The sequence below is a fragment of the Dama dama genome, chromosome 11 (genome assembly GCF_033118175.1).
Source record: "Dama dama isolate Ldn47 chromosome 11, ASM3311817v1, whole genome shotgun sequence".
NCBI classification, from domain to species: Eukaryota; Metazoa; Chordata; class Mammalia; order Artiodactyla; family Cervidae; genus Dama; species Dama dama.
The window spans coordinates 45,264,543-45,279,716 of record NC_083691.1 but is presented as its reverse complement, the minus strand read 5'-3'; the positions used below and the strand labels follow the sequence as shown (position 1 = coordinate 45,279,716).

Sequence of the window (15,174 nt, the reverse complement as noted above, 5' to 3'; positions counted from 1 at the left end):
CGCTATGGCAAGAAGCTGTGGGGACAGCAATGTGACACTGGTACAGTTTGTTGGCGCCATGGGTGGGCAATAATGATCTTGTGCTCCAAATAATAAATTTCTGTGTTCTGAACTTGGATCACTACATCGGATGGCTGAGGTGTACGTTAACTGCCATTGTTTCAACCCAAATAAGGTGAAGTGTCTACTGGAAGAATTAAAGGAGTCACACCAGGATGTTTTTTTTTCCTTTTTGATGTTCAACAAAGAATGAATGTATAGAAGAATTTAGAAAGGTACTACACATTGTCAGGGAAAGACACAGGCTCAGAAGAAAACCTGAAAAGGTCATAAAGATTCACGTTAGACTGATCATTAGCCCAAAAACAACCAGCAGAGAACAAACTCTGAAAAATGAAGAGAATCTCTTTTCCAAAGTTACCATATTGTAAAATTCACACTGTTTACAACCAAAAGAAAAAAAAAAAAGTAAAGAAAACCAACACAAAATACAAAAAGAAACAGGAAAAGATGGCACATTCAAATGAATAAAATAAATCACAAAACTACCATCATTCATAGAATGCAAATTCAAAGAAATTACTAGACAAAAGATCCTGAAACATTTTAATGTTAAAAGAGTTAAAGGAAAAGGGTGAAGACAGGAAAATATTGCCTGAACAAAATGAGAATATCATTAAAGACATAAAAAGGAGCCAAAAGAGAAATGCTAAAAAGTAAAATAACTGAAATAAAAAAATATACTACAGAACCTCAAAAGCAGATCTGAGCAAGGAGAACAATAAACAAACTTGAAAAAAGGAAAACTGAAATTACTGAGTCTAAAGAATAGAAAAAGAATGAAGAAGAGAAAACAGAGTCTAAGGGACCTGTGGAACACCATCCAGTCTACCAATATAATCGTTGTAGAAATCTCACAGAAAAAAAAAAAAAAAAAAAACGTACACAGTGTACATTTAAAGACTAATGGCAAAAGCTTCTCAACTTGACACAAGTTGGCAAATTCAAAATTTTCAACAAACTCCTAGTAAGAGCTGAGTTATCCCAAGATATATTACTATAATCAAACTGCTAAAAGCCAAAGACAATAAAATAATCATGAAACCAAGAAAAGGAAATGCTAACATTCCACTGCACAGAAGGAAATTTATTAAATGTAAACTTTAAAAGATCTCATTATCAACAACCTAACTTTACCACTTAGGAATTAGAAAAATAATAAACTAAACCCAAAACTAAAAGAAGGAAAACAACAAAGACTAGGACAAAGATAATAAAACACAGATTAGGAAAACAACTTTTAAAAATAAATAAAACCAGAACACTTCCCTGGTGGTCCAGTGGTTAAGAATCTGTCTTCCAATGCAGGGGATACAGGTTCAATCCCCGGTCAGGGAACTAGATCCCGCAGGCTCACGTGCTAAAACTAAAGATCTCACATGCTGCAACTAAGATCCATGCAGCCAAACAAATATATATATATATTTTTAATTAACAAAATCAAGAGCTGGTTCTTCTAAACAAGTAATAAACTTTTTGCTAAATTAAAAATAATTTTTAAAAATAAAAAGAGGAGAAATGTAAATAGCTAAAATCTGAAAGTGGAGTATTACTACCAAATTTAAAGGTTAAAAAAAAAATTGTAAGAAAATACCATTGACACTGTATGCCAAAAAACTGCTTACAAATTACCTAAACTGACTCAAGAAGCAATGAAAAATGTCTCTTTTAACAAGAGAATGGGTCAGTAATCAATCTCCCAAAGTACATTTTAAAATATATGGTTTAACTAGTGAATTCTACCAAACATTTAAAGAAAAATTATCACCAATCCTTCTCAAACACTTCCCCTAAACTGAAGACAATTAACTACTTTACTCATTCTATGAGACTAGCACTAACCCAATACCAAAACTTTCTTAAGAACAGAAAATGACAGAGCAGTATCTCTTTTAATAATACAAAAAGTCCTTCACAAAATACTAGCAAATCAAATACAACCACATAGTAAAAAAGTTTTTACCAGGACCAAATGAGATTTACTTCAGGAATACAAGGCTAGTTCAAAAAGAAAATTAATTACTGTAATACAACATATTAATAGAAAGAAGGAAAAAAGCCATATAATCTCAACTGACACAGAAAAGGCATCTGACAAAAATCCAACACCCTCTCATGATAAAAACTCTCAGTACTTTTAAGAAGCTGCTGCTGCTGCTAAGTCGTTTCAGTCGTGTCTGACTCTGTGCAATCCCACAGACGGCAGCCTACCAGGCTCCTCCATCCCTGGGATTCTTCAGGCAAGAACACTGGAGTGGGTTGCCATTGCCTTCTCCCCATTTTGAGAAGAAAAACTCCTGAACATGATAAAGGTTATTTATAAACTCCACAACTAACATCACAGCCAGTACCCAATGACTGAAAAAAATTTCCCCTACGATCAGGAACAAGACAATGACGCTCACATACACGATAGCCATTCAACAGTACATAGAAATACTAGCCACAGATATCAGACCACAAAAATAAATAAATCAATTAAAAAATGAAAATACATTGGAAAGAAGATGTAAAACTACTAATAATGACATGCTTCTATATAGAGAAAAGGAAGTTGTGCTAAAAGCAGATTCAAAGTTACACACTACACTGAACTGAGTACAAGCTCAACAAGCAAAATTCAGCTCTTTCTCTGCAACAGCAATCAATTTTACATATGTAAACTGTGGAAAACTCTTAAAGAGATGGGAATACCAGACCACCTGACCTGCCTCTTGAGAAACCTGTAGGCAGGTCAGGAAGCAACAGTTATAACTGGACATGGAACAACAGACTGGTTCCAAACAGGGAAAGGAGTACATCAAGGCTGTATATTGTCACCGTGCTTATTTAACTTACATGCAGAGTACATCATGAGAAATGCTGGGCTGGATGAAGCACAAGCTGGAATCAAATTGCTGGGAGAAGTATCAATAACCTCAGATATGCAAATGACACCACCCTTATGACAGAAAGTGAAGAATAACTAAACAGCCTCTTGATTGAAGTGAAAGAGGAGAGTGAAAAAGTTGGCTTATAACTCAACATTCAGAAAACTAAGATCATGGCATCCGGTCCCATCACTTCATGGTAAACAGATGGGGAAGCAATGGAAACAGTAACAAGATTTTATTTTCTTGGGCTCCATAATCACTGAAGATGTTGACTGCAGCCATGAAATTAAAAGACGCTTGCTCCTTTGAAGAAAAGTTATGACCAACCTAGACAGCATATTAAAAAGCAGAGACATTACTTTGCCAACAAAGGTCTGTCTAGTCAAAACTACGTTTTTTCCAGTAGTCATGTATGAATGGAAGAGTTGGACCATAAAGAAAGCTGAGCGCTGAAGAACTGATGCTTTTGAATTGTGTTGTTGGAGAAGACTCTTGAGAGTCCCTTGGACTGCAAGGAGATCCAACCAATCCATCCTAAAGGAAATCAGTTCTGAATATTCATTGGAAGGACTAATGCTGAAGCTGAAACTCCAACACTTTGGCTACCTGAAGCGAAGAACTGACTCACTGGAAAAGACCCTGATGCGGGGAAAGACTGAAGGCTGGAGGAGAAGGGGATGACAGAGGATGAGATGGTTGGATGGCATCACCGATTCGATGGACATGAGTTTAAGTAAACTCCAGAAGTTGGTGATGGACAAGGAGGCCTGGCGAGCTACAGTCCATGGGGTCACAAAGAGTTGGACACGACTGAATGACTGAACAGAACTGAACTGTTAACATGATGAACCCTAAAAAGCTCTATTTAGTAAAATAAGCTGCCACAAATACTGTATGATTCCACCAAAATGAGGTACCTAGAATAGTCAAATTCATAAAGATATAATGTAGAAGAAAGGAAATCAAAAGTTCCCTGAGAGATGGGAAGAAGGAATGGAGAGTTATTGTTTAATATGTACAGAGTCTTCATTGGAGGTGATGTCAAAGTTTTGTATACAGGTTAAGTGATGGTTAAAAAACATTTTGAGTGTATTTAATGCCACTGAACTGTACATTTACAAATGGCTAAAATGGTAAATTAATGGTTTGTTATGTTGTACGTATTTGTACCACAATAAAAAAATTTTACATAAAATACTTGTTAAAGGCCATCAACCAAAAATTCAAAACAAGTTAAAAAGAAAAAAACCCTCTGGGACTTCCCTGATGGTCCAATGGCTAAAACTTTGCACTCCCCTCAGGGGTCCCAGGTTCGATCCCTGGTCAGGGAACTAGATCCCACATGCCACAACTAAGAGTTTGCATGCTGCAACTAAAAAAGATCCCACATGCTGCAGCAAGATCAAAGATTCAAAGTGTCTCAACTAAGACACAGTTCAGTCAAATGAATAAATGAAAAAATATTTGAAAAAAAAAGAAAAACCCTCATGGGATTATGAACACCTACAAAACAACATGAGAAAAATTCTGCCAACAAAGAATGATGGGGTATATAGTAAATATTCTTTTTAATATTAAAAATAAAAGTTGTTCAAAAAACAAACGACTACTCTTCATATATACTACACAGTTCTTACGGAAAGCTAGAGTGGCTCAGTGTATGATATTCAATCAAACGCTTCAAGTACAGAGATCAGACATCTCAAGTATGTGGAAACCGAGAATAAAATACCCACAAGTTCCTCTTCAGAGATGTTGGAGAAAATAATCCAAAGGACATAACTGCCAGTTGACTTTTGAGCTGAAACTGAGCAAAGAGAGGTAGCTCACTTCCTCCCCTGTCATTGGAATATACACTCTGCCTGCCTGCTACTCCTTAAGCGGGAACTATTCCAAGGTTATAGTAATTGTGCCTAAACCCAGTTAAGACCTCACTTATAAACTTGTAAGATTTGGCAGGCGAGTGCCGAGATCTACTCATCTTGCAGCCACTGAAGACAAGCCTCTTAACTTCCCTTGCTTTTAAACCTGCCACCTACCAATCTGGAGTGATCTCCACCTCTTTCGTTCTCCCAGACCACTGTGTATAAAGGCCAGTTTATAAACCAACAAAGTAAAACAAAAGTCTACTCCGTGAAAGCCACAAAAATAAGCCCAAATTAACTCGAATAAAGAAAAAGGAACAAGGAAAACAGGAATGAGGAAAAAGGATTTGTGGTAAATCATATACCTAAACACAAAATTAATATGAAACAACTGTGGAAATTATGGTTCACTTAAAAGTTGCATAACTTGATTAAATATAAATAACTACAAAGTGGAAAGTGAGAAGAGAAAAATGATGAGAATTTCCTCATCTTCCATAAAGGAAACTCATTCATTACTGTATTTTAGAATGAAAAGGAACAAACCCACAATGAGAATCAGTAACAGATAAGAGGGGCTTCCCTGGTAGCTCAGTGGTAAAGAATCTGCCTGCCAATGCAAGAGATGAGGGTTCAATCCTGGGGTTGAGAAGATCCCCTGGAGAAGGAAATGGCAACCTGCTCCAATATTCTTGCCTGTAAAATCTCATGGACAGAGGAACCTGTGGGCTACAGTCCATAGGTTTGCAAAGAGTCGGACACAACTGAGTGAGGATCAAGGTAGAGAGAGAAAGCTACAGCTCAGAATATTTGTGAGTGAGCTGCAGAGGAGATGGGTCTATCTCTGCAATGTAACTAGAAAATTTTGAGTTTATTTGAGCACCAGATTTGATAGACAGCAGGAATGATACATGGACATTAAATCCTGTTTTCCCATTTCCAGAAGTCGATTTAAGAGTTCTAATGGAAAAATATTTCACAACACCTGAAAGTACTAAGATCTCTTACCAGTCGTCTACCTTAAATATGAACAACAAAGGAAATACCCAACAACATAAAAAAAGAATATAGTATAGACAAGAGGTTTGAATATATAGTACAAGAAGGAATCATTATTCATATAAACAGCTCCTAAAATAGGCATAAATGAACAGAATTCAAATCATAAGATGTAACACAATGACAGATATTGCAGTGGCCAGATTATAACTGAAGTACAATCATAACTTCACACGCTGACAGTATGCAGTCTCAAAAAGCAGCAGTTTAAATGTGTATACAAATATACAAGCAGAAGCTAATAACCAATGGAGTATATATCAGTGTTTCTAAAATTAGTCATCACATATTCCCTTTGAGAACCTGATGAGAAGTATGAACTATTGCCCTTCAAAATGTACATACTGCACAACTGAATCAGATGATATTTAAATTCTAAGACCTAAGAAATGTTACTTCTGTCACTGAGACATAAAAATCTATCCCCAAAAAGCTATTAGCTGCATTTTAAGACAAAATTATTATCTCAGTAAGTTACATAAATCTATATAAAAGTTATATAAATCTATATAAAAGTTACATAAATCTATATATAAGTTCTTCAAATATGGAAAGCATTTAATGATAAATTCCAACACAGTAGAAAAATTCTGAAGTTTACCTTTTTATGTCCTATGACTACAAGATTTTATATGAAAGGATATGAATAGAGACGTAGAGAGGTAACTCAAATCAGAATAGTAAGTAAGTTTAAATGGTACAGAAAGTCACTTAAATGTCAAAATGTTTACCCTAACTTTATATATAACTTTTTATATTTACTGAAAAATTAGTAAACACATGTAAAATATTTCAAGTTTACATAAACGTGGGCAAAACCTCCCACCTAATCAGGCCACTTCCCCAAAAGCAAACCTATTAAAATTTCTTGTGTGTTTTTCCAAATTTGTTCCAGACACTCACAAGTACAAAGAGTACATATACATGTATGTGCATTCTCTTTTTACCACTCTTTTAATACACAGTGGGAGAATACACTGGGTACTTGCTATTTCTCTTAATAAAAGATTTACTACCATATTTAATAAAAATATATCTTGGAGGTCATTCCACATGAGCAAAATACATCAAGTTCAGTTCTTCTCATGGCCACCGAACATTCTACTAGATGGCTTTCCCAAAACTCATTTAGTCCCACAGTGACAGACATTCATGGTCTACTAGCATAGTCAATGGTATATCAAACATTTTCATGTACATGTATTTAGAAGACAAATAACTAGAAAGAGAACTGCTATGTTGTTCTCCTGAAGTTACACCACACTCTGGTCAACAAAGTGTATTGTCAAACATAATGAGAACTACCTAGTAGGTGAAAATGGTAAAATGTTAGCTTAATTTACATTTAATTATAATCAAAGATAAGCATTTTTCAAATATTTATAAAGCACTTTACACTTTTTTTCTATTTCCCATATGTCACCCTTATCTCTTTTCTCCTTGGATTCCAACAGAAGAGTTTTGATACAAATAATGAAAAAAATTAGCAGTCAATCCAATTGTTACTGGGTGAAGTGTGTGTATGTATGCGTATCAAGTGTGCAAAGTGATTTCAAAAAACTTACTCCAGAGGGAAGGAAAAAAGACTCAGGCAAGACCCTATGAAAACAACCAACCAACCCTAGACAACCTGTAACCTGATGTCTGTTATAGTTGGTGCTCAAACAGAAGAACTCAAAATGTAAAAATTTCTGATAATTTGAAATCTGTGGTACAGCCAAAAGTTAAGCAGTAATAAATCACAGAAATACTCAAATAAAATGATCTTTCAAATATATTTATTTCATCTCACTAAACTATCCTTTATTATAAATATTTTAAGTTATTTCCGACTATATTACAGATTAGGCCAGAATTTTTTAATTTCCTTATTAGGTAAATTCAAATTTTTGCCAGGATAAAATGCTAGAAGTCTTAATACATAGTATCAATTAAAACGTGATGAACTTCAGTTTCAATAAACAATGCTTCACTACTCCTAGTTACTTATTCTGTATTACTTAATATATCATTGTTCTCATATTTTGTCTATGAATAAAATAAAAGTTAAAAATCAAAAATTTGAAAAAGCTTAAGTATATCAAAAGTTTATGTATATATGTTGTGATCATTAAGAATATGGATTAAACAAAAATATAATGGATGAAAGCAAGTATAAGGGGAGAAACGGCTACTTTAATAGCAATAATATATAAAATTAAAACCCTAAGAATGAGCTTAACATATGGTAAAATCTACATACAAGTAACTCTGAAATGCTGAAAGATACAAAATAAAACAAATGGCATATAACAACTTGGATAAGACACTACTTTATAAAATAATCATTGAAATAAACAATGAAAATAATATTTTTAAAGAGTAGGTCAATACTAAAACTCACATGAAAAAATAAATGAGACACAGATTCTTTAAAAAAATATATAAAGGATCAGCTTTGCCAGATATTAAGAAATGTTACACAGACACAAGGTGAAAAAAGAAAAGATATGAGTATAAAAGCAGGGACTAACAAATGTTTTCTCGATGCACCAGACAGTAAATATTTTAGGATTACAGGTGATACATTCTCTGTAACAGATACTGTATTCTGCCACTGCAGTGTGGAAGCAGCCACAGACAATATGAAAATGAACAGGCAAAGCCATGGGGCAAACAAACTATTTACAAGCCCACAGGCTGTAACTTTACCAATCCCTGGTATACAGATCATGACTATATACACAAATAGGTCAGTCTACAAAGTTCAGAAATTGACCCAGTCAAGATAAAACTAGTGAGTGTCTCAAATCAGTGAGGAGAAGAATTACTTAACAAATGGAATGGGGACAACACAACCAAAAATTGGGAGGGGAAATATTGGGTATGTATATGATAAATTCCTAATGGATCGAAGATTAAAAAACAAAATTGAAACAAAATGTACAGAAAGTAACTAAAGGTGAATTTTGTTGTAATCTTGAAATGCATTTCAAACCATAACACAAAAGCCACAGGCCACAAAAACTTCAACCACAAGTCTGAAACCACATACTTGAAACTCAACTGCAAAAACCACCTGAATTAAGCAAGGAGACATCAAAGCAGAATGTAGTCATAACTCCTAACAGACAACAAGTCCAATTTCATTGATATATAAAGATCTCCTACAAAAAAAAAGTAAAGCAACTGATAAACGGCAAAGAATATAAACATTCCCAAAAAAGGAAACAAAAAGGGTTCTTAAATACAAGATTTTCAAGGTGATTCACACTACAGAAATCCAAATTTAAAACATCAATGATAACACTTTTCACTCACTAGTTTAGCAAATAAAAAGGAGTTTAAGAATACAACTAATTGAGGAGGGTAAGGATAAGGACTTCCTTTCACTTAAACGTGAAAAGATAAGGAACGATGCTGAAGTTGAAGCTTCAATACTTTGACCATTTGTCGCGAAGAGCCCACTCACTGGAAAAGACCTTGATGCTGCAAAAGATTGAAGACAAAAGGAGAAAAGCATGGCCGAGGATGAGATGATTAGATAGCATCACCAACTCAACGGACATGCATGTATTTGAGCAAACTCTGGGAGACAGAGGAGAGTGAAGCCTGGCATGCCTCAGTCCATGGGATTGCAAAGAGTCAGACACGATTTAGCAACTTAACAGCGAAAGGTCAAAGTGGCACTATAACACCATGAGCTACCATAAGTAAACCACACATAAACTTTAACATGACAATTCTACTTACAAGTAGGAATTTATCCTACATAATGGTTTTGCACTTGGACGAAATGACTGTAAATAGGTTACCTGTTGTGGCACTCTTTGTAATGGAAAAGATTAGAAAAAGATAGTGCCTATGAACAAGAATTGGTTAAATAAACTATGGTACATGCACATAATGAAACACTATACAGTCCTTAAAAAATTAAGTGCTTTATGTTACTTATGTGGAATAATAATCTCCAGGACAAAATGTTAAGTGAAAAAAAATCAAGTCCATTTAGTATGATACATCTGTGGAAAAGAGAACAAGGAAAGAAAAATGTTTACTGTTTACAATTAGAAATTTATACAGAAAATTTATGATGCACCTGTGAGGTAAGGAACTGCATGCATGAGAGACTGGAAGAAAGGGGAAAATGTATAGCATATCTTTTTTGAAAAGATATCAATTTTTTGAAATTTAAACCATATGGATATGAGCCTATTCAAAAATTAAATTAAAAAAGAAGATAACAGAAAAGAAACATAAGAATACAATGTTAAGGACAGAAGCACTGATTGTATAAATGGTAATAATAGGAAAATGTCTCTTAATAAACCAAGAACCTATAACTGACTAGCTCTCACTTCCTTTAATTATACCACTTGTATAGTAAGATAAGACACGGATTCACAGATTTGATCCCCAATTTTTCCCATGCCTTGGTTTCTTTAGCTACAAAATGATAACAGAATTCAACTTATAAGGGGATAAGCACTTAGAACATATAATAAGGAAGCGTTTAATAAATGTAAGCTGTTGATATTACCTGTGCAGCAGCCCAAATGCAGTCAATATGCTGAGTACTCAGTCGCCCTTCAGCTGCCAAAAAATTCAAAATCACTTGGCACTGTTTGATAATCTGGGAAAGAAAACCTTATTATAGTTAATTTTTAAAAACCTTCTCTCTTAATAGAGCAGATAAGTCATATAAAAGTCCACAAACCTCAATATGTAAATTTGGTCCAAATATATGCTCTACCACATTGTTGCTTATAAGCCAGTCTGCAAGTTCTTTTGCAATGGACCTAAAGTCAAATAAAAAAAAAACAGTTTATACACTTCAAAAACTATTGGTATCATTCTGTCCCATGTCTAAAAGCAAACTCAGGTGAAAACCCAAAACTGCTCACATACAAATTATAAGTGTTAGTGTGTTAGTCACTCAGTCATGCCCAACTCTTTGCGACCCCATGGACTGCAGCTCACCAGGCTCCTATGTCCATAAGATTTTCCAGGCAAAGATACTGGAGTATAAAGAAGTGACTATATACAATTAACTGTTAATAGTACTACAAAGAGTAACTGAAACAGAAGTCAAGAAATGATATTACTACCTAAATTTATGAACAAACAAAAAAAAATTCTGAGAAGTTAGGCTAACTAATACCAGGTATACAGGGGAGAATACCAAGGGTAACACCCAGAAAGCAATGCATTTTCTGACTCAAAGATCATGCCTTCCCATTATTTCCACAGTAGGCACTGAAGCATTCAGGGAAGGTTTTCCCGTAGGTCTGCTATAGCTGGGCTTCCCTGGTGGCTCAGTGATAAAGAATCTGCCCGCCAATGCAGGAGATGCTGATTCAATCCCTGGGTTGGGAAGATTCCCCTGGAGAAGGAAATGGCAATCCACTCCATTATTCTTGCCTGGGAAATCCCATGGACAGAGAAGCCTGGTGGGCTACACAGTCCATGGAGTCACAAAAAGTTAGACACGTATGAGTGATCAAGCACGAGCCACTATGAGTAGATATCATAAAAGTAGGTTACCAAAGGGCGGGGGGGGGGGGGGGGGAGAAGACTATCCAAGCCAAACTGTAACTCCCCTGCCTGATACTCAAAAAGGTTCTGCTAAAGAGTCGGGTATCAACTGACTGTTCAGAACACTTGGCTACACTTATCATGAACAATTCACCCTTCATTTCAAAATGTGAGCTTTTTATTTCTAAACAGGTTTAGATTTTCCTTCATTTTTGGAAAAGAGCTATCAACTCTCTTTTAGAGTACTAAATCACTGGCACAGAAATTAAACTATTATGTAGCCGGCCAAGTTCCTCTATCCATGGATTCTCCAGACAAGAATATTGGAGTGGGCAGCCACTCGCTTCTCCAGGGGATCTCCTCAACCCAGGGATCGAACCCAAGTTTCTTGCATTGTAGGCAGATTCTTTACTGACTGAGCCACCAGGGAAGCCCAACAATACATAGTGTCAGTTTATCAGTTAATTTGTCTTTTACAGCTTTAAGATATGTGTGAAATATAATAAACTGAACATATTTAAAGTATATAGTTCAGTGAACTCAAGCTTACATATACATCTATATGTACATACATATATATATATATTACATAGCATATATATATACATATATATTACATAGCACTGTCAGGATAACAAACCCACCAACCCAAAAAGTTTCTTTATGCCACTTTATCTTTTCTCAGCTCCCACACCCACTGCCCAGACAATCAGTGATCTGCTTTGTTATTAGCTTTCATTTTCTAGAATTTCATGTAAAAAGAACATACAGTATGTAACTTTCTATAATTTAATTTTTTTTCACTCAGCATAATCCATTTTCCTTCATTGTCATTAACCCATTGCTTTCTTTCAAGTTTGGGCAATTATGATTAAAGCTGCTATAAGCACCCATGTGCAAGTTTTTGTGTGGATATAAGTTTTCAAATTCTTTGGGTAAATGCCAGGGAACAAGACTGCTGCATCATATGGTTATGCTGAGTTTTGTAAGAAACCATGAAACTGTCTTCCAAAGTAGCTGTACCTTCTTGCATTCCCACCAGTGATGAATGAGCGTTCCTGCTGCTTTACTCTTTGTCAGCATCTGGTGTTATCAGTGTTGTGGATTTTGACTATTCCAATAGCTGTGTAGTAGAATCTCATTGTTGTTTTCATTTGCGTCTCCCTGATGTATGCATGTGCTCATGTGCTATCCGTATATCTTCCTTGGTGTAGTTGTCTGCTAAAGTCAGCGTATTTTTAATCTGATTGTTCATTTTCTTACTGTTAAATTTTTAAGAGTTCTTTGTGTATTTTGGATAACAATTCTTTATCAGATGTCTTTTGCAAATGTTTTCTCCTGTCTATGGCTTGTTTTCTCATTCTTTTGACACTGTCTTTCGCAGAGCAGAAGTTTTTTTAAAGAAGTCCAGCTTATCAATTCATGGATCATGGTGTTGTATTCAAAAGGTCACCACCATAGCCTAGGTCATTTAGGTTTTTTCCTATATTATCTTTTAGGAGTTTTCTAGTTTTGCATCCTATGTTTAGGTGTGTGATTCATTTTGAATTAACTTTTGTAAAGAGTGTGAGATCTACATCTAGATTTTTTTTTCCACATGGTTGTTCAATTATTTCAGTACTATTTGTTGGAAATTCTATCTCTGCTACATTGTACTGTCTTGGCACCTTTGTCAAATATCAGCTGACTATATTTATATGGGCCTATTTATGAGCATGTATTCTGTTTCACTGATCTATCTGTTCTATCACCAAAACTGCACTGTTTTGATCACTGTAAATTTAGAGTAACTGTTTAAGGTGGGTAATGTCAGTCCTCCAACCTTCCAATACAATGCTGAAAAGCAGTGGTGAGAAAGGATACCCTTTCTTTGTTCCTGATCTTAGTGGAAAAACTTTGACCTTCACATCATTAAGTATGGTGTCAGCAGTAGGAGGTTTTGTAGATGTCCTTTATCAGGTTGATGAAGTTCCCTTCTGTGCCTAATTTACTGAGAGTTTTTACCATGAATGGTAAAGTCTGACTTTGTCAAATTTTGACTTTACATTAGTTGACTTTGAAATGTTGCACCAGCCTTAAACACCTGAGATAAATCTCACTTGGCTATGGTGTATCATTCTTTTTATACCTTGCTGGATTCAATTTGCTAATATTTCCTAAGGGTTTTTACATGTATGTTCATGAGAAATACTGGTCTGTAGTTTCCTTTTCTTATGATGTTTTTGTCTGATTTTGCTATTAAGGTAATACTGGCCTCAATGAGAAAGGCTTCCTTCTGCTCTCTTATGAGAGAAACTATAGAGAACTGGTATAATTTCTTCCTTAAATATTTGGTTAATTTTACTAGTGAACCCACCTGGGCCTGGTACTTGTTTTGGAAAGTTATTAATTGTTGATTCACTTTAATTGATCCAGGCCCTTTCAGATTGTTTTAAAAAAAAATTTTAAATGGTTACCACAGAAGAACACCTAATGAAAAAAGTAGTGTTACATATATTGTGGGTAGAAGAAAATAGTTTTCAAAATAGGATGTGTAGTGAAAAGATCCCAAGTTCTTTCAATAACATAAATTATACACAGAAAAACTGGGAAGAAATGAACAATTCCTTTTCTTGTTTATCCACAAAAGAATTATTTTTAATTTAAAAATTATTATAAATATTTTTAAAAGAAGCTATGAATTAGACGTATGGCCTCAAAGGGTAAAACATTAAAATAAAACTACTAGTGGTATATTTTACCTATTTCTGAGTAGGCTGACAGAAGCTATGATCCACAAATCAACTCCATGATTTCTTTAACAGAGAAAAAGATAATTCAACAACTAAAAATAATTCTTTCAGTTTCTTGAAAAACATTCAAAGTAAGTGTAAAATTGGACAACATTATTAATAACAACCGTTCAGGACCCTGGAAACATACACACAACTGGGACTCTCATAAGGACTAAGGGGAGCAGAAAGAAAATTTGAAGAAATTATGGTCAAACATCCCAAATTTGAAGAAAAATGTTCATCTACACATTCAAGAACCATAGTAAACCTTGTAGCTCAGTTGGTAAAGAATCTGCCTGCAGTACAGGAGACCCAGGTTCGATCCCTGGGTTGGGAAGATCCCCTGGAGAAGGAAATGGCAACCCATTCCAGTATCCTTGCCTGGAAAATCTCATGGACAGAGGAGCCTGGTGGGCTGCAGTCCATGGGGTCGCAAAGAGTCAGGCACGACTGAGCAACTAACACTTACTTACTTAAGATAAACACAAGGATATCAACACCCAGAGACAGCACAATCAAATTTTTAAAAGCCAACGACCAACAGAAAAATCTTAAAAACAGCAAAAAAAAAAACAAAAACAAAAAACAAAAAAAACACATACAGAAGAACTACAATAAGGTTAGCAGCAGACTTTTTAATCAGAAAACACAGCTATTCTGAAGCAATGTTCCTATATTTTATAGAATTGTTATTAATCTGAAGTAGACAGTAATAAAGATGCATACTGTAACCCATAAGGCAACCACTAATTTTTAAAGTATAAAAAAATAGAATTAAAATGGTATACAGTTGGCTCTCTGTATCCACAGATTCTGCATCCATAGATGCAAACAAAAGAGGATCAAAAATATTTCTTAAAAAAATTCCAGGAAGTTCCAAAACGCAAAAGTTGAATTTGCCACATGCTGACAACTATTTACATAACACTTACATTTTGGTATCCTCAAGTGGTCTAGAACCAATTCCCAACACATACCAAGAGACAACTATACTACTATATACACTACAAAATAAGGCAGTAAAGGAGA

The 15,174-nt window shown here is 34.9% G+C and overlaps 1 protein-coding gene across 6 annotated transcripts in view; it reads right to left on the bottom strand.

Moving 5' to 3' along the window:
- The window catches only part of USP34 (ubiquitin specific peptidase 34), a 223,009-nt gene that overhangs the window by 127,946 nt on the left and 79,889 nt on the right, over positions 1 to 15,174 (bottom strand). For all 6 annotated transcript variants that reach the window (XM_061155228.1, XM_061155230.1, XM_061155226.1 and 3 more), the window contains exons 9-10: positions 10,554 to 10,635; positions 10,377 to 10,469 (exon numbers count right to left, since the gene is read on the bottom strand). In XM_061155228.1, coding sequence (XP_061011211.1) covers positions 10,377 to 10,469; positions 10,554 to 10,635 — 175 coding nt within the window. The remainder of the gene's footprint in view (positions 1 to 10,376; positions 10,470 to 10,553; positions 10,636 to 15,174) is intronic.